At 42.6% G+C, this 23,277-nt stretch overlaps 2 protein-coding genes across 9 annotated transcripts; both read right to left on the bottom strand.

Annotated features, from left to right (window-relative positions):
* Nucleotides 1–13: 13 nt before the first annotated feature.
* LOC134082760 (zinc finger protein ZFAT-like) lies at nucleotides 14–10,637 on the bottom strand. 5 transcript variants are annotated; one of them, XM_062538713.1, is made up of 16 exons: nucleotides 10,617–10,637; nucleotides 7,616–7,780; nucleotides 7,169–7,441; nucleotides 6,853–7,047; nucleotides 6,387–6,540; nucleotides 4,844–6,216; nucleotides 4,164–4,396; nucleotides 3,867–3,951; nucleotides 3,511–3,660; nucleotides 3,109–3,282; nucleotides 2,706–2,794; nucleotides 2,319–2,457; nucleotides 1,553–1,677; nucleotides 1,076–1,196; nucleotides 820–947; nucleotides 14–607 (listed from the first exon to the last, which is right to left on the bottom strand). In XM_062538713.1, exons 2-16 carry the CDS (start codon nucleotides 7,761–7,763, stop codon nucleotides 395–397), a joined length of 3,600 nt encoding a protein of 1,199 aa, XP_062394697.1. In that variant the 5' UTR covers nucleotides 7,764–7,780; nucleotides 10,617–10,637; the 3' UTR covers nucleotides 14–394. The 5 variants fall into 5 exon arrangements, with proteins under 5 accessions (XP_062394697.1, XP_062394695.1, XP_062394693.1 ...); XM_062538711.1 differs by lacking the exon at nucleotides 10,617–10,637 and adding an exon at nucleotides 10,522–10,582; XM_062538709.1 differs by lacking the exon at nucleotides 10,617–10,637 and adding an exon at nucleotides 8,266–8,426.
* Nucleotides 10,638–11,044: 407 nt separating this feature from the next.
* On the bottom strand, nucleotides 11,045–21,310 carry dync1i1 (dynein, cytoplasmic 1, intermediate chain 1). 4 transcript variants are annotated; one of them, XM_062537714.1, is made up of 17 exons: nucleotides 21,238–21,310; nucleotides 20,092–20,225; nucleotides 19,853–19,967; nucleotides 18,211–18,352; nucleotides 17,502–17,561; nucleotides 17,263–17,378; nucleotides 16,965–17,054; nucleotides 16,373–16,535; nucleotides 16,167–16,266; nucleotides 15,946–16,071; nucleotides 15,299–15,445; nucleotides 14,658–14,771; nucleotides 14,411–14,544; nucleotides 13,584–13,728; nucleotides 12,984–13,124; nucleotides 11,860–11,985; nucleotides 11,045–11,628 (listed from the first exon to the last, which is right to left on the bottom strand). In XM_062537714.1, the coding sequence occupies exons 2-17, from the start codon at nucleotides 20,197–20,199 to the stop codon at nucleotides 11,515–11,517; spliced, it is 1,941 nt and encodes a 646-aa protein (XP_062393698.1). In that variant the 5' UTR covers nucleotides 20,200–20,225; nucleotides 21,238–21,310; the 3' UTR covers nucleotides 11,045–11,514. The 4 variants fall into 4 exon arrangements, with proteins under 4 accessions (XP_062393698.1, XP_062393697.1, XP_062393699.1 ...); XM_062537713.1 differs by having other exon boundaries at nucleotides 21,101–21,260; XM_062537715.1 differs by having other exon boundaries at nucleotides 18,211–18,301; nucleotides 21,101–21,260.
* Nucleotides 21,311–23,277: the final 1,967 nt, after the last annotated feature.

Genomic DNA, 23,277 nt, shown 5'->3' with positions numbered 1-23,277 from the left:
ATACCCTTAGAGTTTATTTACAAAAGTCTTTGTGTGTCATCAACAAAGGCCAATATTCATGATGCATATTTAAAATATGCTATGAAAACATTTGCAGTTATTTTTTGCTTCACAAAATGCCTGGTTTCTTGTAGTTTTTTGGCTGGTGCAGTAGAGATTATCCTCAACATCTATATGCTACAATGTATGGAGGCTTTCCAAACATTTTATATACACTATACACATTTCACTCTAATTTACAATAAATTAGTTCAAATTAAAGGTGATATGTTGAGGCTCAAAGGGAACTGACTGGTACTTCAAGAACCTTGTAGGAGTTGTAGGGCTGAGCATAGATTAATGGGAAGTAAGAATAACAGTACTGTGATAACACATCCCTCATATAAAGTGTCTTTCACAAAGCCTCTGTCATCTGTTCATCAGTCTGTACATAAACAATGTACTGAGAGGTGTCTTCTCCCTGAGTGTACACCGTCACGGTCTTAATGCCCTCCATGTCGTCCGAAGACACCACTAGGTGGTGCTCTTCCCCCATATCCACGGAGCCCTGCTGCAGAGCATCCTGGATTATCATGGTGTGGTCGGATTGCTGCTCCTCCTCAGCCACCTATTCAGGTCACAAGAGAAGAGAAGCTTTATAGAATTAGCACACTGGGGAAACTCTGAAGAGATGTATTAAGTCACAAAAATACCCATACATGTAAAACACTAGCGCTGAGAGACAGCTAAACATTACCAGCTGGTCAGTAGAGAAATATTGAGAACTGTAACACATAACTTTGTGAGTGCATAGCCATAATGTGCAGATAAAGTGCTTACCTGTTCCACGACAGTGACTGTTCCTGGTGCCATGGCGACAACGGAAGCCACCGTGCCATCAGTGTTCTCAGACCCAAGTCCGATAATCTGCTGCAGAATGTTCACCGCTGCAGGGTCCAGTCCGTCACCTGTGGCATACACAAGTTCGGTGTGAGAGAAGCTGGTGACATTATTCCCTGGCTCAGGGAACGTCTCGTACATTATTCCATTTCAGAAAGAGTATGGTCTGTTTTGTTTGGTTAGCCATATTGCTCACCATTCTGTGTGGCGAAATGCAAGTCCTGCAGGGTTGTCACAGCTTCCTCAGTTCCCTGAGAGTCTTCAGTCTCTGTGATGTGAAGAAACTGAGTGGACTGCTCCTCCAACGACTCAACCACCTATAACACACACACACACACACACACACACACACACACACACACACACACACACACACACACACACACACAAATACTTACTCAAGGTTTACTGCAACTCCAGGAATATCTCTAGGAAGCTAGCGATAATACATATTCAAATAGTTAAAGTGAAAATATTCCTGAAATGGGTATATTTAAAGAACAATTTAGATTAAAATAAATAAATAAGAGCTGGAATAAGTGAAATAATAATGAACTCACATACGCAACTCTTTTAGACGGTGTACTTTTAACCTCTGGTTTTAATGTGGCTGTCCACAGATGCAGACATTTCTCAAAACAAACTAGACATGTTGAATGGCACAAGCCCTCACCTCCCACTGGCCCAGCCCGAGGCCGTCGCTCTCCACCACCTTGAGGCCGTGCTTGTTCTTCAGGTGCCTGTTCATCTCCCACTTGGTCCCGTACACATAGTTGCACACGGGACATTTCGAGCCTCCTGAGAAAGGTAGTGGATGTTTCTCAGTGAGCAGATTAGAAGACGCTGAAGTCTAGTCGGATACACGATTATAATAACACAGGGAGCCTCTCTCAACATCCCTTCTCGATCCTCGATGCTCGGTCCTCCAGACTTCCCACTGATCTATAACTAGCACTGGATAGACTATCCCGTTGTTGCCATCCCATCATTCTTTATCTAGATCAGTGGAAGCGAGGACCGAGGAAGGAAGGGAGGATATAAAACACGAATGAGAGGCACCCAGGGTGTTTCTTTCCTCAAGTCATCTGCATTCTGAACACATAAAACTCTTTAAACTTTACATTACATGGACTTGCCATTCGGCACTTACACATACTGCACTTTTTACCCCCTTCTCCCTCAATCTATTTATCTCAATTTAACGCTGTAGCTGTAGCCCTTTAGTTTAAACATTTACATAGTGCAGCTCTGTAGCTTACACCTGAAATGATAATAGCCGAAATCTGTCCACCAAATGAATAGATGTACTGTAAATGTATAATTTTTTATCCTTATAAATAGTTGGTGATCCCTCAGGACACCTCTGCATGGGAAAGCGGAGTAGCTAAATGCCATTTTACTACATCCTTGAATCCTTGAAAAAAAGAGGAACCTCATACCTTGTTCTATCACGGAGTCAGCAGTAGTGGTTCCAGACCCTGCATTACAGTACTCCTCATTGGGATGCTTCTTGTGGTAGTGTCTCTTCAATGAGCCAGATATATTACATGAGTAATGGCAATGTGCACACTGGAATGGCTAAATTGGGGGGGGGGAGAGGAACAAAAAACCCAATTCATCACTCATACATGTGCAGGCTGCTATGACTGAATACATAATTGTAAATGAATCAACATGATTCATCCAGCAATGATAATACAAATTCACATGGTTTACATTTCATTTCAATTGCTATGAACTCACAACTCAGAGCCCCTGCTATGACCACTTAGATTGAAATGGCAAGCATTTCAGTGTGCTTATGTCCGACAAACAGGCGGTCTTACCTTAAAAGACGCATGCTGCTCCATATGTCGTAGCAGCTGAGGTTTCTGTGCTGCTGTGTAGTCACATTCTGTGCATTTGAATTGTTTTCCTGCACACAAACAAAACCGATAACTTTAAAAAGATCAGTTTTCAGACCAAAAACAGAGCACTTTAGAGGAACCGTATGTACAATTTTGGCCAAAACTGGTACAGCAGAGCTAGCAACCCGGATCACGAAACACTACTGACTTTGTGATTAGTAGATAGGTGGAGGGTGGCACATCAGGCCAAAACACAAAACACTTTGTGCTTGTTGACAGCCATCCAAATTAGGCTTCATTTAATATAACAATAACTCCGGTCAACCAATGACAAACATTTATACTTATACAATGCCTGAGGTTGTTAAGGCTTCCTTCTCACCATCAGCCGTGTGCATGAGCTTGTGACTCTTCAGACTGCACTTGGACTTAAACTTCTTTCCACACAGGTCACACAGGTGGCTCTTCTCCGAGTTGTGCCGGTTCATGTGCGCCTTGAGGTTGCTCTTGCTCCGCGAGGCATAGTCACAGATTGAGCATTTGAAAGGTTTTATACCTGTAAGCAAAGATGCCATTTTAAAAATGTAAGTGGGCAGGATTTGGTCACCTTAAAACAGCAACAAAAAAAACAAAAATAGTTTTTCCCATTGCTGTCAAAGCAGAACGTTTAGAATGTGGAACATTTAGAATGATCATGTCATGGCTACTGGTCGTTTCTGTAACTTTCCAGAGGGAACCATATTCCTGAGGGAACCACATGGTCAGTAACCCTCCCTCTCCTCACCTTCATGGGCCCATATGTGCTGCTGCAGGTCTGCGCCATTCCTCTTGAAGAAACGGTCACAGTAGGGACATCTGGAGGCCTTCTTTCCAATCTTTCCTTTAGTATCCCCACTAATACCCAAAGACTCAAATATTGAGTCCAGAGGTGCATCTACAAGCACAAGACGCCAATTAAGTCACTTTTTACAAAAAATAAGAAACATAATGTATGTTACCTAGAAAAAAAATGGGCTGATTTTAAGTAGTTTAAGTTTTAAGAAACCTGTGCAGAGTTTCTTTGTAGGTGCGCACTACCCTGTTTCCAGACTGATTTTAAGTACCAAAACCATATATCATTGTTATTATACTTTTTCTGACCTGGATGGCGGGTTTTGAGATGAAACTTAATTCTGTCCACTGTAATTGCCTCTTCACAAACAGGACACGCCAAAAGTCTTTTGTCCTAAGAAGAAAAGAAAATAAAGAGCACGATACTCAACCACAAGCAAGACTTAGTATGCAGAAGTGTGGAGTGGCAACAACTGAGAAAGGCGAGAACCAATTGACCTATGCAACTAATGGAATCAAAAGGAAACTGTAAACGTACTGTGACATATCTCAAAAACAATTGAATGTAGAATATGCAAATCTCAGACAACGGAAAAGGGTTCTCACCTTGTCTGCATGAGTTTTATGATGGGCCTGTAGCTTGTACTTGTCAGGCGTGGCATACAGACATCCCTCTTCTGGGCACTTCAGTAGAATATTGCTGTGTTTCTGAATGATGTGACGCTTCAGGCAATTCTTAGTGATGGAGGAGTAACTGCACTGGGTACAGTAATGCAGATGTTCTCGTGTATGTGTTCGCACATGTGTGTTAAAGTGGACTTGGTACCAATACAGCTTACCTGTTGAGAAAGAAGCAAGAAAGAAGCTTTTGCATACTGCATGTCTGCAGAGAACAGGTCTTGCAGAGCAAACATTTCAGGCAGTGGTTAGATGTGCTTGAAGCCTGAAATACTATTGAAGTAGGGTAGCTTGATCGCTTGATCACTCAATGATTCTGGAAACATCATCCATTTTCTTAACTTAAAACACATGAATTCAACTAAATTTGACATATAATACATATTCAAATAAAAATACATCCAAAAATAAGATAATGCATACAACAGCTACCACTAAACCAAAGACACAAACTGGATTTAGAACTCAATACAATTAGAGTGCAGCAAAATATCATATTCAGATTATGTTGTTTTCATAATCGCTGAAAGTCTTTATCGACTCGATTCATATCAATTGCACAGCCCTACATTAAAGTATTATTAATCGAGTATTAGACGGTTACATACCACAATATTCACACTCCATGTCGCCATACAGCTTCCTGATTCTCTCCAATAATTCCATGGTCAATTGTTTCTTTTGCATTTGATCTATGATTTGCCTGAATGATGTCATCTCTTCATTTGGCCCCCACTTCACATTCTCCATCTGATTAGAGTCCCCTTGGTCAGCAGAGCTCTCAGCCTGAGGCAGTGTAGCGTCGGAGGTGGCCTTCGCATCCTCTGAAATCAGAGACTGGCCGCCGAAGGTCGCCGCATTATTAGTGTCCGTACTGTTTTCCGAGGGTGCGGGTAAAATCTCTTCGGAGTGAGCGGAGACATTTGTTTCACTGCTTTGCATTGGAGGTTGGTTCTCCTGCAGCTGGGACTGCTCTGGCGCTCCCTCGCCGATGACTTCCTGCGCTGTGACCACCTTGGTTTCCTGGACGACGTAAGAGTTTATGACGGCTCCATCGGAGTCGAGAGCATCCCGCGTTTGCTGCGCCAGAAGCTCTTCTGCTGCAGTTAACCCCTCAGAGTTCTGAGCCTGTTCCATCTGTTCCTCCACACTGCCCAAATGGGACATGAGAGCCTCGTCGTGTGCGTTGAGAAGGGACAGCTCCTCTGTAATCTGCAGCTCATCTTGCTGAAGCATCTCTCGATGGATGTCATCGCCAGGCTTCAGTAGACAGAAGCTGTTGTGGATGGATTCGGTGAATCCCACGGACTCCTCCGTGTCGGCGTGCGCCTCCTGGAGGTGCGCCCTGAGGCGCAGCGAGCTGACGAACTTCTGCAGGCAGATGGCACAGACGTAGATGAACGGGTGCTTGCGGATGTGGGCCTGTAGAGCCTGGATCTTGGTGGAGCCGTGGTCACAGAGCTCGCAGCCGAAGGGCCTCTTGGTGCCGTGGATCATCATGTGCCGGTCCCGGTCCAGCTCGTTCTTGAATTTGCGCTCACAGACCGTACAGTCGTAGAGGAGCTGCCTCTTGCCCTCTCTCGTCTGAAGGCGAGTCTCATCATAGATTTCTTTCACTTTCCTGTCGGTCATGTCGTGAGAGTCACGTATGTGTTTCAGGAGGTTTTTAATGTCGGAGTACTTCTTTTTGCAGAAACGGCAATGCCGCTTGATCTTCTGGTGCACCCTTTCAACGTGGACCTTCAGGTGACCCTTACTCAGGCAGCTGAAGGAGCAGTGCTCACAGCTGAACTTCTCGCCGGTGTGCTTGCGCAAGTGGACGCTGAGATTGGCCTTGATGGCACTTGCATAGTCACAATGTGGGCACTTGAATGGCTTTTCATTGGTGTGAATTCGAAGGTGGGCCTGCAGAGAGTGCCTAAATTTGAAGACTTTGTTGCAGTACTCGCATGTAAAGATCTTGAGCTGAGTTTGTCCCACTCTGTAGGGGTGATACCACAAAATGAGAAACACCACAAAATAGAAAAACAGCATATCTAATAACGGAGATCATCAACAACAGTGTCCATACTCAATAAAAGAGGAATTGCTGGTCATTTTGTCAATTGTGATCCATTTACATAGCCACATGTGTGTCTCTTCCGTATTTACCTGTTTGACTTCAGTGGTACTTCATAGGCAGCTTGCTGTATAGCATACTCTTGGTAGCCTCTCTTTTGGCTTGGATCTTGGGAACTGGGGTCTACATCTGCAGACGGAATGATGTCCGCAGGGGAGGCCTCAATAGGCACTATCTTTGTAGCACCTGCGCATTGAAAACAGAGATAAATCTCTGAGAGCCCCGTTCATTGATTATAGCAGTCAGAGAACATTCTTAACTGTGGTGAGGGTTGTCACACCAGAACACCATATAGTTTTTACTTCACCATATGTGGCAAGAACACGATACCACAAGGACTTGTCTGCTTTCACTAATGCACAGTGTGTGAAAATGCAAACACTTGCTTTCTACCAGGACTAAATTTACCTAAGAATTTTGAATTATGACAATGTTTAGACTATGTTCCCCCCAACAGAATACTCATGTTTATCCAGAGAAGGCTCCTGACACTCTTACCAGGAATGGCCTCATGAGCTGCCAGGACCACACTGACGATGGGGTTTACTGGTCCAGCTGCTGACTCCGACTCTTTTGCAGGGACCGAGTTCTGAGCTCGTGCCCGCTTTGGAGTTCGAAACTTGTCCTCATCGTCATCCATCCTGTCCTCTGCAGACGCTTCTGAATCAGCGACTACATCTGAGCTGGCAGCGTCTGTGGACAGCGACACAAGCACTTATGGGATATACAGACGTTGCAAAGTGTGGCGTTAATGTACAAAGAAATGCTGGATATGTTTACAAGCAATCTAATAAAAATTCAGAGAGACTAATACCATTTTCATTATCCTCTTTCAGTGCAACAAAGCAAATGTGCTTAGTGATTTGCCGCTTGTTGCTGAACTTGCGATTGCACTTCTTGCATTCCAGCGATGTGCTGAGCTCAGGTTCATCTTTCATTATTTGTACTGTAACCTGTGCCACTGAAACCTCCTGCTCTTCCATTGGTCTGCTTTTGACACTGCTGGCTGAATCCAACATCCCATCACTTGCACCGACCTTTCTGGTGGAACCCTTGGGCCTTCCTCTTTTCCTCTTGATGGGGCCATCTAAAAAACAACAGGGTTCTGGATAAGAAATTGCTCAAAAGTGTGATTTTGATATATGTATTATTGATGTATGTAGACCTAATACACATTTTACATCTGCCCATATTACATTTTCAAAAATCCTGATCTGATATCAGCCATGAAGTCATATAGCCTAATCTGACATTCACTTACCTGTGGATATTTCTGTGGATTGTGTGTTTAAAGGTTTGAGGGGGATAATAATATCATCTGGATTAATTCCCTCGGAATTATGGACTTCGGATACATGGGAGAGGAGGTCTGTCTTACTTGGCGAAAACAGGTTGCAGACTTTGCACATGAATATTGATGTGCCACCTGGGGGGGATGGAATGTGCTACAATTTAATGTCTCCGTGGTGTGGGCACATAGCTATTGCCTTTATGACAACAAAATAAAGAAGTGAACATATCAGACACAGCAATAATTTAACTTAGCCTACCATATAACCATACCTATGTCATAGAGGCTTATACAATTAAGCCCGCCCTTTACTAACTTGACTGTAGCGAAACATCACATCGAGTATACAGAATATTTTCGAGAATCTGCTTGCATTGGGAAACTTGAAGCCCTTCTGACTGCATCCTCCCAATCCATGCATTCATTTAAACTACCCGGGCATTAGGTTTGAGAGTATTGTTCACGCTACAAATTCGTACATTAGTCCAAAATGACTTTAATAATTTTAATCATGCCTCCTCTAACTTCAATTACCTCTTGCCAGCGCTACTTTTACCTTTCACCATGACCGGTTAGCTAGCTTGTTTGTTATGATGTAAATATGTTCAAATTCTTCTTACCTTGATTAGATATATTCATTATTTCCGAACACATTCAAAAATTCAAAAGTTAAATATTGGCGAGTCACGGTTTTGTAATTGAGTCACGTCTTAAAAACAATATATTGGCTTAATTTGAATTATTTTGCCCATGTTTTCTGTCGAATCTGCGATCTTATACATGGCGGATGAACTCTACTTCGCTATGGCGGATGCGAATGTTGTTGTGGTAGATTGTGGGGTGCGCCATCTTCTGTTTGGAGGTATAACTACTACACATTCACAAGGTGAAACTGTCCCTGGCGAGGGGAATGACTTGTAGCTTCATGGTTTAACTGTTATCATCAATATGACCCAATTATCTAAAACGTAAAGTATTACACGACAAAGAATATGTGCATTATAAACAACATTTTAAACCAACTGATGGAATTTCTATAGTGATTCTCGGGCATCCTTGCCTGGAGTCCTTTCGTCACGGCTATGAAAAGACCTATCTAAATGTGATACAACAGTTTTTACACATAGAGAACACACTTAGTTTTTTAATATCATACTGTACATTAATATTTTATTAAGATTTATGAAAGACATGATGGACCAATGTTTTTTTAAATATAACTTTATTTCCCTTAACAAGAAAGGCATGTTGACAAACATAGTGAAGTTGGCAAATAATCACAACAGATGCACATAACTTTAAGAGATGCTCTTTGACACTTCAGTCACATTATGACTGACAGATTCCTTCGGCTGGGACTCTCCAACCAGTCAAAGTAAACACCCTCCTCCCAGCCCTGTGTGATGACAGCTGAGTGTAGGATGTTTACAGTAACTACACTTGGAAGGTTGCAATACAAACAGAAAAGCACACGCATACAGATCAGTACCACAACAACATTAAAGACGTGAGAGTAGTCACAAATTGAGAGAAAATGACAAAGGTGAAATCATGCTTGTGTCTAATAATACATCGAGCACAATCCACATTCTCTCCATGAAACGAGAAAACATGCTCAAACACAAAAAGCACGCACATTTACATTCTTGGGACAAAGACGTACAAGGCGGCCTGTGGCAGCAAACATCCAACTGAAAGCTCAGATGTTTTGGCACAGCTTCCAGTCGGGGATGTTTACAGCAACAGACGACCAGCCCTCAGAAGGACACCAAGCACAAGGTTATCTGGGTGCATTACATCTTGGGGTGCTGTCATCATTGAGTCAATAATGCTGAATCGCGTTCAGTAATGACTACCCCTTACAGTTAACGATCACTTTAAATGTCCTGAATATACATCCAACATGCATCTTCTGCATGCAACATCTTTACTTATTCATCGGTCAAAGCTCACATTTACAACGCCTCCAAATAAACATGGTCTATGCATTTCCTCCTATTTCCCAATCATCAGCCATATGCAATGACCTAATACCTTGCGTCTGTATCAAGCTTCATCTATGAGCTGTTAGTTAGAAGAGCACTCTCCGGATAGTAGGCTGTACTCATTAGCACCTCTGTATTAGTCCATTTGGACCACCAACAAGGCCTGACACAACTGCTACATAAATCCTGTTTTAGTCTAAGAACTTACTGTCTTCTATTAACCATACACTATTCATCTTCGCCTCAAGTCATTCCCATAATGTGTTATAGCATGACCTACGATAGGTAAATCAACTAGCCCGTGTCCCCGTCCTTGGTTTCGGTTTTTAGCCAATGCATTCACTAACGTCCTCCGATATTTTACTTCAGAAACTGCAAAAGGTAAACTCGCACTGATCGCAACAACTGGTTCTCAAAATTCTCGTTTTATCTCTCGTGACCGTGACTAACATACATAAAGGAAAAAGACTTTCAACACATAGAATCAATGTAGAGCTTAGTAGCTACTGAAGTCTGCATAAATGTATCGGTTACAGTATCTTCAATGCCACGGGTCAAAGAAACTTGCCTCTTCTCGATCCAGCAAGGCAATGCAATGTTGGCATTAACGTTAGCTACGTTACTCTAACTTGGCTGCGAGCAAGCAAGGTCGCAAGACCATCGACCTCATTTTCTAAAGCAATTTGAAATGTCAACGTGCACACAACAATTATTACAAACTCTGCGTGCACTGCTGCAAAACAGTGCCGCTAGGATATCTGATCTTCCAAAGACAATACTAACTCAAAGTCCATCGGGCTAGTTTATTTTAGCCTATTAGCTAGCATAACAGCACATAACCTACGATGTTCGGCTAAACTATAACCACAGTGTCCTTTCCAACACCAGTACCTCATTGCATTGCTTCATCCTTGACAGTTCAATCAAAGCACTTCAAGTCAAGAGAAAGAGCAATAAAGTCAAGACTAACTACTGTTATTTCCTACGGGTTTTCACTGCCAAATGTCTGGTTCCTCCGCCATTCTGTGTCAGTTTCCTTCCGTCTCTCTTGTCTTTAGTTTGACCTTTAGTTACCCGACACTAATATTGACGTAATTGTCATGGTAACAGAGCCCCGCCTGCTACGTGCAGTCGCTTGCGTCCGCGTGGACCCAACAACGAAAGACGTAGCCTACTTGTCACATCAATGTATATGCTGGCATACTTAATAGTCATAGAGGGGGGATTTTATATTAATAAATTAGGCAATTTTAATTTAATTTACAGAAATTAAACAATTAAATAGCAAACAATTTCAATAAAAAGTGATAGGATATGTAAAGGCCTAGGCTACAGTATCTTAGGCTACCCTGGATTAAGAAAACATTGTTTTTATTTTCATTTAGTGTCTTGATCTAAAGGAGAACAAAGCAACTCAAAGAAGCTTGGTATTTTATTTGGTTAACAAGATAAATACAATATTTTTTGTAACAACAGGGATTTCAGCATGATCGAATAAGCCCACACATTTATTGGTCAGCATTGGCCAGCATTAGTTTTCTGCCTGTTGCATTCTACACATAAATAGCACAGTCATAAAAGGCATAGGCTACAAGATATTTCTGAGCCAAACATTTTGATTTTGGCAAACAAACAAGGCTCACTCCAATTTCTTTATCACTGCAAGCCTTACACTTTAATATTTTACTCACACACTTCTAAGAATTATCCAGAGCTGCTAGAAAGAGGAATTATTGCCATTGACACTTATGGTATAAATAGACCCACTGAATGAGCTGAAAAATGAGGTGTGATCACAGCCAAGCTTGGGTGTGCGTCTGAGTCAGCCGATAAATCTGGCATTTGCAATGTCTGATTTGAAATCGGCATGTGGATGAACTGTTCTTAAGCTGCCATCTCCATGGCACCCTCCTCCTCACCGTCTCCTTGGTTGGCACGGATCTCCACCAGCGTGCGAGCAAAGCGGCTCCAATCCTCCGAGTGTGGAACCGCCAGTTGCTGAGAACAAATGAATAAAGTAGAAAACCCATTGAGTTGTGTGCTTATGGCGCACAAAACTGATTATCCCGTTTTGGTTCTGGATATTCCTTGCAATGTCACTACCAGAACAGGGTACAATATGATGCACAGTGATCAGTGAGCGAATCTACTAATTGAATCCTAAATGTCATCGTTATGATCAGCGACTGATGTGGTGGTGTTTTGATTTGATTGCAGGTAGCCTATTACCTCTCCGACATCATAGATCCAGACACGACCCTCTGAGTCTCCCACTGCCACCTCCCTGCCCCCTGATGCCCATCTCACTCGGTTCAGGGCACAGGCACCTTCCACGTTGACACTGGCTGTGGGCACCTGCAAGGGAAATGGAGCTCCTCAGCTTATTATTGGTAACATTTTCTCTCTCTCTCTCTCTCTCTGTCTCTCTCTCCCTCTCTCTGTCACACACACGCGTGCATGTGCGTGCACACACACACACACACACACACACACACACACACACACACATGCAAAAACATACACACACACACACACACACACACACACACACACACACACACACACACACACACACACCTTCTGTGTGACATCTTATAGATTTTGCAAGAAAACTAAAAGATCAGGGTGACTCAGTTTTTGTTGGGAGCTATTAAAAAATAGGCTATCAATAATTGGCTATCAATAATAAGTGTGCTGCATTGCTCATGCGGATACATCCTGTTGTTGTTGCTCCTGGAGACTTGGGGAAGACCAGATTACTGATAGCAAAGAAAAGTATAAAATCAATATCATATGATAGCTTATGTACTTGTACAGTATACCACAGTCCTGGCAGACTCATGTGAGACATCTGACTTTGACAAAGGTCTGGTGCCCACTGTAACTGAGAATGGCAGAGCACAGACCCAACAGAAGTCTGCTTTATCATTTTGCAGTTTTTACACAACAGTATTTGCACAAAGACATTTAAGACTGTTGATTAAGGAATTTATGAATTCCTACAGTGTTGTTAGATCTGGTGAACTATACTCCTTTGGGAGTCCTTGGCTCTTTGTGGGTGGGCTCTCTGCAACTGAAGTCTGGGTGGATTTCCTGCCCGGACTGTCCATGTTTCCTGTTTGTGTCCTAACTCTAACAGGGTAATGCATAACACAGCAAATACATACATTCAAAGAACATAAGTGAATGTCCTTCTGTTGTGTTCTTAATTCCCCCTTTGATTCATGACCATTTTTGCCGTCCCTGTCCCTTACCAAATGGACTACACTATGAAACCGAGATTAAAGATTGGATCATGAACGCTGGAGTTGAAGTGCAACGCTGAGCACTGCTGTATCTATGAGAGCGCCTACCTCTGTGTCATTATTCAGGTTCCACAGGTCCAATCGACTCATTCCATCCACAGACGCAAACAACGCCGGATGGACGGGCGACCACATCACATCATAGACATAGTCTGCGTTGTCCTCGAAGGAGTAGAGTGGCTTGTTGTGCTGTAAGGACAAGTTGTGTTTGCAAATCATCTGTGTACACATACTGGGTTCCTTGAGTCTTAAAGGAGAATTCTGGTGACTTTTCACATAGGTCTCTGTTTTTCAAGGTCACCAAGAACTGTTAGTACAAAAACAAACCCCGAAAGCAATCGGTTCCACCTAGCTCGAGTAACTTGCGGCAGCCAACAGCTAGAGCTAAAGTGCTATATTCTGGGGGCATGTTCATGAGCCCCCTTGGTTCATGTCCCCAGAGTGTAGCACTGTAGCTGCCTGGCACATCAAACCGTTGGCTGCAGCAACTCAAGCTAGGTAGAACAGACTGTTTTGGGAATTTTTGTAGCGACAGTACACAGTGACCTTGAGAAACAGATCTGTGAAAAATTGCCGGAATTCTCCTTTAAGTGAATGATTAGCTGAATGGGCACCATTGTGATGTGTGAAATGTGCAAGGGATCATACCTTAGTACTCCACAGTTTCACGGTCCAGTCAAATGAGGAGGTGGTGAAAAGATGGGAGAAATCGATCGGGCCCACAGCATTATGGCAACTGATGCCAGTTACTGGGCCTTGGTGTCCCTCAAACATTTCCCCGATGCCAGCCTTACTGAAAGGGACAAAAAAGTGGATAAACAGTTACTGTAACAGAGTGTTTGTATTTCCATTTTAGTGCAAGACACATTTGAAGAGTTCAGATGCAAAAGTCTCTAAATGCCACCTCCGTCAAAAATGAGATAACGATGGTGAGTGAATGCTCTCCACACATAGTATACGTTAATAAATAATTTTTGCTTCAAAACCCACTAAATACCACATTATTTCCTAGTCTGAAACACGGCTTTGTATGCAAAAATCTATAGGAGCCTGATAAAATGCTCATTTAAAATAAAAGCAGTCAGAGAGATTCATTTGATAGATATAGATAGATAGATAGATAGATAGATAGATACTTTATTGATCCCCAAGGGAAAATTCAAGGTCCCAGTAGCTTAAGACACCACACACAACATACACTACAACGTAAACAAGATGATACAATAACAAATCCACATGACTTAAAAGAACAGTAAGATGTGGAGTAAAGAAAGTAAACAAAAGCGCACAAAATTGCCACTCTCATCAAAATCCACTATAGAGAACTATACCATTGAGTTTATGCCTCACGTCAGTAGCAGCTTACAGCCTTTACCACATATACCTGTGACAAAACACCTGACTTAGCTTGTCATTCCATCCTGGAATAAATCTCAGGGAGTAAGGTCACACCTTAGGAACGCTTTTTCACTCACCTTCCATGGCGGGACGCCGTGTACACTGTTCCTTCCTCGCTGCCCACAACAAAATTGTTCACGTCACCAGCAGGGAATGCCATTCCAGTGACAGCCACAGGTTTGGACTTATTATACACCAGCTCCATACTCTCCTGTTTACAAAAACAGATCAACAGCAATGTCCTTCGATCTTCAATCACAGAAGTGTGTATTTGATGCACCGTTTTCAAGATCCTCAGCTAAAACACTGGATGACATTTCTCACCATTGGTTGTGACAGCATGTCCAAACTCCAGGAACACATCTTTCCATCTGTGGATACTGTTATCAAGTTGTTGGCATTCTGAGTACCAACCACATTCACACAGTACACAGGGTGCTGTTGAGAGGAATAAGTGCATTGTCAGCATGTGTCAGTATTGAGTTCTTCTGCAAAAGCTGTAGGCAAATAAATTCATATGAAATATAAATGAGTTTAAGAAGCACACATATACTACACTTTTTAGATTACTTTTAGACTACAACATGTTTTTTAGAAAGGTCTGACCAGGGACTGGGGTTGCAAATTAGCCAACTGGCTAGAAACCTTTTATGTAACACATCTACAGACATTGTTATGGCATTGACTGTGATAGCTATGTATGTAATAATGTGCGCTGCATTGTCCCTGACAAATAAACAAATAAATAAAGGATCACTGTTCCCCCCATTTACTTGAAAGGAATATGACTAATTCCCAAAACCCCTTGACTTGTGTTGTTTGGAAGGCTTTCTGAGCTGTCTGAAGTCACATGAGAGGCCAGTACGAGAGCATGATCTGTTTTGCAATCGCACTGTTACAATCATCTAGCATCATCTTTATGAGCAGGTCTCGATGGGGAGAGGCAGAGACGAACCAACACTCACCGTGTGCGCAGCCGATGACAGGGGGGTCCTCTGCACAGGGGTCCGGCGGTGGCTGCGGTTATCCCACAGTACAATCTGCCCCGAGTACGTTCCTCCTACCACTAGGTTGGGGTGAAACTGAGCAAATCCCACAGACATCACCGAGGACTAGGGGGGAAGGCGACAAAATAGGCCAAATTTGTGAGAAGAGGGTGGTGGGGGTGGTGGTGGTGGTGGTGGATGGGTCAAGGAGATCAAGAGAGGGACAAAGAAAGGGGGGTAAGGCAGCTTTAATTGCATAATAGGGTTAAATGCACAAATTGGATGCCCAGCATGGCTCATTTTAGAGCCCAACATTGTGGCCTATTGTTTAGATGCTTGGTAATTTAATTGAGTTGATGTTTGCACAAAAACACATTCAGGTCAGTCTCCATGGTGTGTTTATTTTTGGTTCAGCTCCTGCTGAGTATGTAATGAGAGTAAATAAACAGATAATACCATTTTTACTGCTAATACCAGGCTTTGCCACTCTTTGAAATAACCACTGGCAGGATTAAGCAGTATCCACTCTTATTTAAATTGAATTTATGTCTCTTCTTAAATGCTATTATCTAAAATGAGCACCACTAAGTATGAGTTATATTTCTGCCCAAAATAAAGAGTCTTACTTGACAGTGGAATATATATTCAGGTGTTGTCTTCTTAAACTTCATGTTCCACACTAGCACAACCCCATCTGGTTCGTGTGGAGCATCTTCGTTGCTATTGTAAGATGTCACCATCAGCTCAGAGAACTAAAGGGGAAACAGTAATGTGAGTTAATGGCATCAGTTATTCCATGTACCTACAATGGCAGTACAATACTAATAATCTATAAATCTATCTCTACCTGAGGGGACCAATCCAAGCATGTCACGACTCGATGTTTGGACCAGTGGTCGTCATAGAACAATCGATTGAAAGACAAATTGGATCCGGCCTGCGTATCCCTGGGGGGAAGCAATGGTAAAATGGGTGAAACCATTGCTAATAAAAGCACATTGTGAATTAGAGACTGTATCAGTACGATCAGCAAAAAGACGGAACAGTTCTGACCCATCTCTGTCTTCCATATCACGGCCGCTGTAGTCAAAGAAAATGTCTGAATCCTCGGCTAAGGCACGTTCCATCACCCGAATGGTCCGGTCGAAAAACATGAGAAAGTCCTCCGAGTGAGTGATCTGCTGCCTCTCCTCCTCGGTCAGCTCTCTTGGGTGAACTTAACACCATACAGTATGTCCCAACACACCAGCACCACACACACACACACACACACACACACACACACACACACACACACACACACACAGGCAGACAAAGTATAAGGCAATCATGCAAAGTTATGATTTGGTGTCATAGTCCATATTTTGATATTTTGTCACCCCCAGTCTATCTGACTGTTGAGAAAAATGTGCTTGGATATCTAGAATCATTTACCCACCACTCTATCAAAGCATATGCAATTCATCACATCAAATTATCTAATGATATATAATGCAAACAAAAAAAATAGACCTCTCAGATAGAGTTTATCGATGAATACATTGGTGAATACATTTAAACTGAACTACAGTATCTCCTCTCGTTCCTCCTCTTGTAGTGCCTTGTCATTTCGCACTAAAGAGAAGCAGCCATTTTGAGCTCCTACCCTCTGTGGGCTCCTGATTGTCCTCATTATCCAGCAGGTCAGTCTCAGTCTTGGGCTTAGGCACTGGAATCTCTTCATCCTCCTCCTCCTCTGCGGCCAGGAAACAGCCATGTTGTAGGAAACAGTTATGCAATTGTACCAGTCAGTCCTATACCACTCAAGCACCATCAAATAAATGAACTGTACTTTAATTAAAATCACGAGAGTCTAAGGTAATCATTTTCATGGCCTAGTTGTTATACTGTAGACATGTAACGTCTATGCCAACATGTTTTTTTATGATCCAGTATTGGGGTACCTTCTGATTGATGAGCTGCCAGAGGTGTCTGGGTCTCCTTACAATACGTCACAAGCTCCTTGGGCAGTATGTCCACCTGAGTGATTTTGGAGGCACCGAGTCTGTGGACCTTGCGACTAAGAAAGAGAAAGATGAACAAAGGAATACCATGTGACTCCAGTACAAAAACCAAACACAGTACACAATGGATATCAGTGAATTGATTAATACCACTCCAACTCATATGCGTATCGACATACCCAGCGTCAGAGTCGTCTAGTAACTGAAGAACAGAGGGGTCGGTATCCCATTGTAGGGTCCTGAAGGAGCAAAGCGTGTTATATTTGGGAAGAAAAACATAAAAATAGCTACAGAACCTGCTAACGAGGTAACAACTCCATTCCATGCAAGGTGTGAAATCAAGACAGCGTTTTCGACACTACGTCCACAGCTGGCAGGGGAGATGGTTATGGTGGGGAGAAAAACAGCCAATGACGCAACTGCACAGATGCTGTCGATGCATGGGAGTTCACATCTAGCTCAGCCATACACGAGTTCACTAACATCAACTTGTCCTTACCTATATCTGAGTCCACATTAAGAGGTGTAAAGGAAAGGAAAGCATCAGCTATTTGCAAGGCAGTGCTTCAAGAGGACATACACTTCAAGGTATCAAGAACAAAGTATCTTTGTTTATTTTTCATTTTTGAAAGAAAAAATAATTAATGTTTGTTGTTCTTTTGAGTGTGAAGTCTTTACATAAATTGGAGTTCAAAATGACAGAACAAATGATCACTGCATTGTAATTGTTCTGCTCTACATTTCCAGCAAAATCTTTCACCTCAATGACAAATGTCCCCCCTAATGATGAAATGAATCAAACTAAAAAGAAGTGCAAGATACATTCACTCATGCAGGTGACTGTGTTCTGTTGATAACATTCCATATTCCACATTCCATATTCCATACCTTCCCATAGTCCCTCCATTCACCGACTCCTGGCTGCCGGCCTCGCTGGGTGTGCTCACTGATTGCGAAGAGGGAGACATAGGGGTTGGGACTAAATAATGAAAATAACAGGTATCCCATGTTAAAAGCTGCAGTGGCTGCACTGAGGGACAGCAGTGGCAGACACGGCCAAACCAAAGAGAGAGAGAGAAAGAGAGAGAGAGAGAGAGAGAGAGGGAAGTCCAAATCATCAGGATGGATTGAAATGGTGGTTTGCAACAAAAAAAGAGAGAGAGAAAGAAAGGATCCAAAAAGAAAAAGAACAGAAGAAATCGTCAAGCGAATTTTCAAAGCTCTTTTATAAGATGTCCTTATACTTATCAATGTAAAATCCAATTCCAAGTCATGTGTGCTGTTCTTTGTTCTAATGGGGGGGTGATGGTGGAGAGGGGTATCAGTCTAGTCATTTCATCCAGGATTTGGCTTTGCCACAGAGTTCAAGTTAAAGTGCAACATCATTGCAGATGCAATGCACATTTCAATGGCACCCATCCAAAGCTCTAAACACCCCTTTTTTAAAAAAAATAATAGGCTCTGTTCTCGCCATTGTAACCATTCAACAATAAGACACACATACATTGATAGAAAATAGTGAATGAAAAATTAGCTATACAGCCCATGCAGCCAACCATCAAACATTTATGATTATGCATGTCAATGAATATCAATCGGTAATGGATGATGATGATGATGATGATGCATTAGAGGTATAGATTGTCGCTCGATTCTAGACACATGGAGGGTTTTCAGAAAAGCATAAATGTGAACAACTCTGATACAGGATTCTAGCTTGTATATGATAGAAATGGTATAAATGGTTTTAACCTAGTTTTGCACAGGATGCTGTATTTCACTGATGGTGGCCATTTAATACTGAATACAAATTAAAACAAATAACATCACTCATTTCAGCTCCATCAAAGAAAGCTTGTTTATGCAACAAAATGAAATGCATACTCAAATAAAGATGAAGAGAGTCTGTGCTAGAGTAAATCACGTGTGTGTGTAAGGTGTAATCAAAAGTCAGTTATATTTTCCAATTGGCTCTACAGCTAAAGATCACTGCTCTTTTTCCTTCGTGGCTTTGCTGGGCTCTGGAGTGCATATATCCCCATCCATAACACATAAGGTGGCACAGTTTTCCCTTCTGAGAAAGGATATGTTTTTTTTCCTTGAGGAAGTGCTCCTGGTATACATATGCCGGAATCTCTGTCCCTACATCACCTGGACTGTTTCAAACCTGAAAATGTACTGAATGTGGCTGCTGTTTGTTCGATATATTGGCTGATTGTTTCGCCAGCCATTTCTGTTCAAAGCAGTGATATCATTCTTGGCCATATCCATAGATCAGAATAATATCACACTACAAGCAATTGGATTTGACCAGTGACTATGAATGCATGTTTCTACAGTTATTAGTCAGAACAGAACTGAAATGCAATGATCAAACGTAACTAACTGCTCTTTAGATCATACCTTGAAAATATCTAGTATCTAAAGGATGAAAAGAGGCTTGGCTTTTGGAGTAAATGGGATTGTTAGGGAGGCAGTGTTGTTATGGTGACAGTTTTGTGCTGAGAGAGGACGGGCATTTCTATGATACCTAATGGAGGCTCTGGTGAGATCCCAATGCTCTGCAGCAGGGCTTCTGTCTCTCTCCGCTTGCGGTCCAAATCCGAGTCCTCAGACACGCTCTCTGCCTTCTGCTGAGACTCTGACTGAAAACGGCGCCATGAACACATATGTTTGAAAACAGAGCACGAATTCACACATTCACTCAGACTCAAAAGGCAAAGGTTTTTTTTTTTTGGCAAGGCAAGAAAAAAGATGTTAGGCCCCTACCTCCTTCTTCTTCCTCTCCTCCTCCTTCCTTTTCTTCTCCTCGCGGATCTGAGCAAGGCGCTGTTTTTTGCGCTCAAGCTCAGCTTTCAGGTCACTTTTTTCTGACATCTTCGACCACGGCAAGAAAGAAATCTCTGTATTCAAAGAAGTATGACTGTGATGTTGGTCTTTAGGAATTCTCATGGGGAAAAATCCATGATGGTGATGTTTAAACATAACATATAATGGATCAATTGATGAGCTTGACTGAATATGGGTCATAGACACACATCGATTTAAGAGACCATAACAGCAATTAAATTGTTTGGAAATGTACGAAGTTCTCCAACATCCAGGATGGTTTGGAGAGATCATAAAAGGCATAAAGCTGGCTATAAACCCCAATGTGAATGGGAGCATAAAAACAGACAGTTTGAACTGCATGCTGAAGCCAACTGAATGTAGCAGCTCAACCAATTGAACATGAAGGCAAACATGAAGTAAAATGGATCTATTTGAAGACAACTGAGGACAAGGAAAATGTGTTGCGTGCCTGCTTTATTGATACAATGCATGGCGCTTGTGGATTGACTTGCAAAGTAATGCAGCATGTGCCAAGTGTATAAGTGAGACAATGACGGCTAAGCTAGAAAACAGCGAAAATAACAGTCTAATCATCGGTTAGGCCCTGTAAAAAAAAAGGGAAAAAAAGACGTAGACTAGTCTATACATGCAGACCTGAAATAGGCTTAGTGTTATGCTCATGCACAGTTGTTAACAAATATAGAAATTAAAATGCATGATGAAAACGGTGATTAGGCTACTTATGCTTGCTTCTTCGCATATTGGGAAACCGAGGCAATTAGGAATTATGTCGGCCTTTTGACCGGCCCTTTGACATTCTTTTACCAGCTGTAGACTATTTCCAACGAACGCACATTCATTTGACGACAACAAAACATGAACACAATCACGTTTACATTTGCACAGCCCAACACAATAGCATCCGTTATAATTGCATTATTCGTACCGTGCGTATTTTCTATTGTTGCCTGCGCAGTAACTGGCTTCTGTTGTTCGCAACAGTCTGCGATTCAAACCAGCGTCCTGCTGTTACAATTATCAGAATTTCAGGACATCCAGAACACAAAAAAATATATACCATACCCCAGTCTGGTTATCTGTATCTGTCTAGCATCCTCTGGGCGGAAGTGTTCAGCATCAGACGTCACAGTTTCCAAGTCCCTCCGCTTGGAGAAGGCGCGTTGGTCGCATTCTGGTGCTGATGAGATGCCCAGACGCATGCCTATTTCATAAAGTAGGCTATGCTACGCGTTGGATGTGCGTGTTGTTGTCCTCAGATGTATTTAGCATTTTGTTTTCCCAAAACGTAAATGATGAAAAGGGAATCATCAACAGCAGCGTTAAGCTTAATAATATTAAAAAATATGTATCTTCAATTAGCCCTTCTGACTGAACCTGTTAGACATGTCAGAGTCTCGCACTGTTACGTAAACCTCCAGGACTTTTTAAATGTAGGCTAAATAGCTGTTTGTGATTTTATGAGTCTGTCACTCAAAAAATAACCACCAGATGGCGTATCCCTTCACTGCAGGAGTCCCATGATAATCTTTCTTTTACAGTAACCTAGATGTACTGCAGAGCGGTACAAAATATGACCGCCGCCCAGTCCTGCACATACTCTCTGCAAAATTAAAGCACCCTTGTCAATTTGTAATCTCCATCTCCTACTTTTGTGTGTGTTAATGAATGTGTGTGCTTCTCTCTGTGTGCATGTGTTTGCTTGTGAGTGTGTGTGTGTGTGTGTGTGTGTGTGTGTGTGTGTGTGTGTGTGTGTGTGTGTGTGTGTGTGTGTGTGTGTGTGTGTGTGTGTGTGTGTGTGCATGCATGTGTACTGTGTGTGTGTGTGTGTGTGTGTGTGTGTGTGTGTGTGTTTATGTATGCATGCTTGTGTGCGTTTATGTGTGTGTCTGAGTGTGTACTGTGAGTGTGTGTCTGAGTGTGTACTGTGAGTGTGTGTCTGAGTGTGTACTGTGAGTGTGTGTGGGTGTGTATATGTGTGTGTGTGTGTGTGTGTGTGTGTGTGTGTGTGTGTGTGTGTGTGTGTGTGTGTGTGTGTGTGTGTGTGTGTGTGTGTAAGAGTGTGTGTGTGTAACGGATGCCTGCTAGCTTAGCTGTGCGCGTGGAACATTGGTAAACCTCACTCCATGGAGCCTCAAGAGTGCTGCTGGCATGGAAGCTAGTAGCCTGGGCTTTTAGCTCGATTGCCAGCACACTTGAGACTGGGCGTAAACTGGGCTGAACACAACACAGGTTACATGTGCATGCGTGTGTGTGTAGCTGATATGATATGAGCTTATTTCCAAAAAATGGCGGAATATCCCTTTAAAAGATTGAGCTTAGTATGGTGAAAACCAGACTAAGAAAACTGTGTAAGTGAGTGTAGAAACTGTTTAAGTATTTGATGATGCCATCACTGCAAGACAGATAAGACAAGTATGGTAACAGTCCAACAAAAACACCACAGGCAGAGGGACATAGCTTTCACAATTTCCTTTACAATTTCTACACATTTAACAGAAACCATGTTGAATAACATGTTAAGCCACCTCTCTTACATCTGCACAGCAGAGCCTCTGAAAATGGCATCAAACAACTCATTTCATTAGGGCCCGAGCACTGAGGTGTGGCCGCTGAAGCAGCGGCTGCACCATAGGTGCAAGGCCCTATTGTTTTTGCTCAGATTATGATTATTATTATAGTGGAATCCTCTTACCGGGTCAACGTTTTGCACATAAAACATCACACAAAGCAGTAAACCTCTTCACACCCACACATACATTCACATACAGGCACACACAAACACGCATACACACAGCAGAAAGACTGGAAGAAGCAGTGTCTGTGGTGTGGTGCATTTTGAGTTCTGACTGCATGCCCAAGGGTAGAAGCTGTTCTTCAATATGTTTGTTTTGCCTCTGACGGATCTGAACCTCTTCCCTGAGGGCAGCATGCACCCAGCAAACATGCCCGTGAGGGCCCCCATTACCGTCGTGAAATGCGGGGCACATGCGGGCCCCACACTAAGGGACCCTGGTGGGGCCCCTGTGGGCAAACCCACAGTTTGGGCAGAGTGTGGGGCTTGCCCACATTTGGCTCATTGGGCCCCCAGTGGGACCCATTATG

This window comes from Sardina pilchardus, chromosome 6 (assembly GCF_963854185.1).
Source record: "Sardina pilchardus chromosome 6, fSarPil1.1, whole genome shotgun sequence".
In the NCBI taxonomy this organism is placed as follows: Eukaryota; Metazoa; Chordata; class Actinopteri; order Clupeiformes; family Clupeidae; genus Sardina; species Sardina pilchardus.
Note: the sequence above shows the minus strand (reverse complement) of the source record. Positions and strands in the feature narration are given on the sequence as shown.

Excerpts from the sequence above, each read along its gene's own strand:
- dync1i1 (XM_062537714.1), bottom strand. The coding sequence starts at position 20,199 with ATGTCAGAAAAAAGTGACCTGAAAGCTGAGCTTGAGCGCAAAAAACAG. Across the intron at positions 18,353-19,852 it reads CTCACCAGAGCCTCCATTAG|TGCAGCCACTGCAGCTTTTA; the intron begins GTATCATAGAAA and ends GCTGTCCCTCAG. Across the intron at positions 15,446-15,945 it reads AATATATATTCCACTGTCAA|TCCTCGGTGATGTCTGTGGG; the intron begins GTAAGACTCTTT and ends CTTCCCCCCTAG.
- LOC134082760 (XM_062538709.1), bottom strand. The coding sequence starts at position 8,299 with ATGTGTTCGGAAATAATGAATATATCTAATCAAG. Across the intron at positions 7,781-8,265 it reads AATGAATATATCTAATCAAG|GTGGCACATCAATATTCATG; the intron begins GTAAGAAGAATT and ends CATCCCCCCCAG. Across the intron at positions 3,661-3,866 it reads TCTCAAAACCCGCCATCCAG|ATGCACCTCTGGACTCAATA; the intron begins GTCAGAAAAAGT and ends TTGTGCTTGTAG.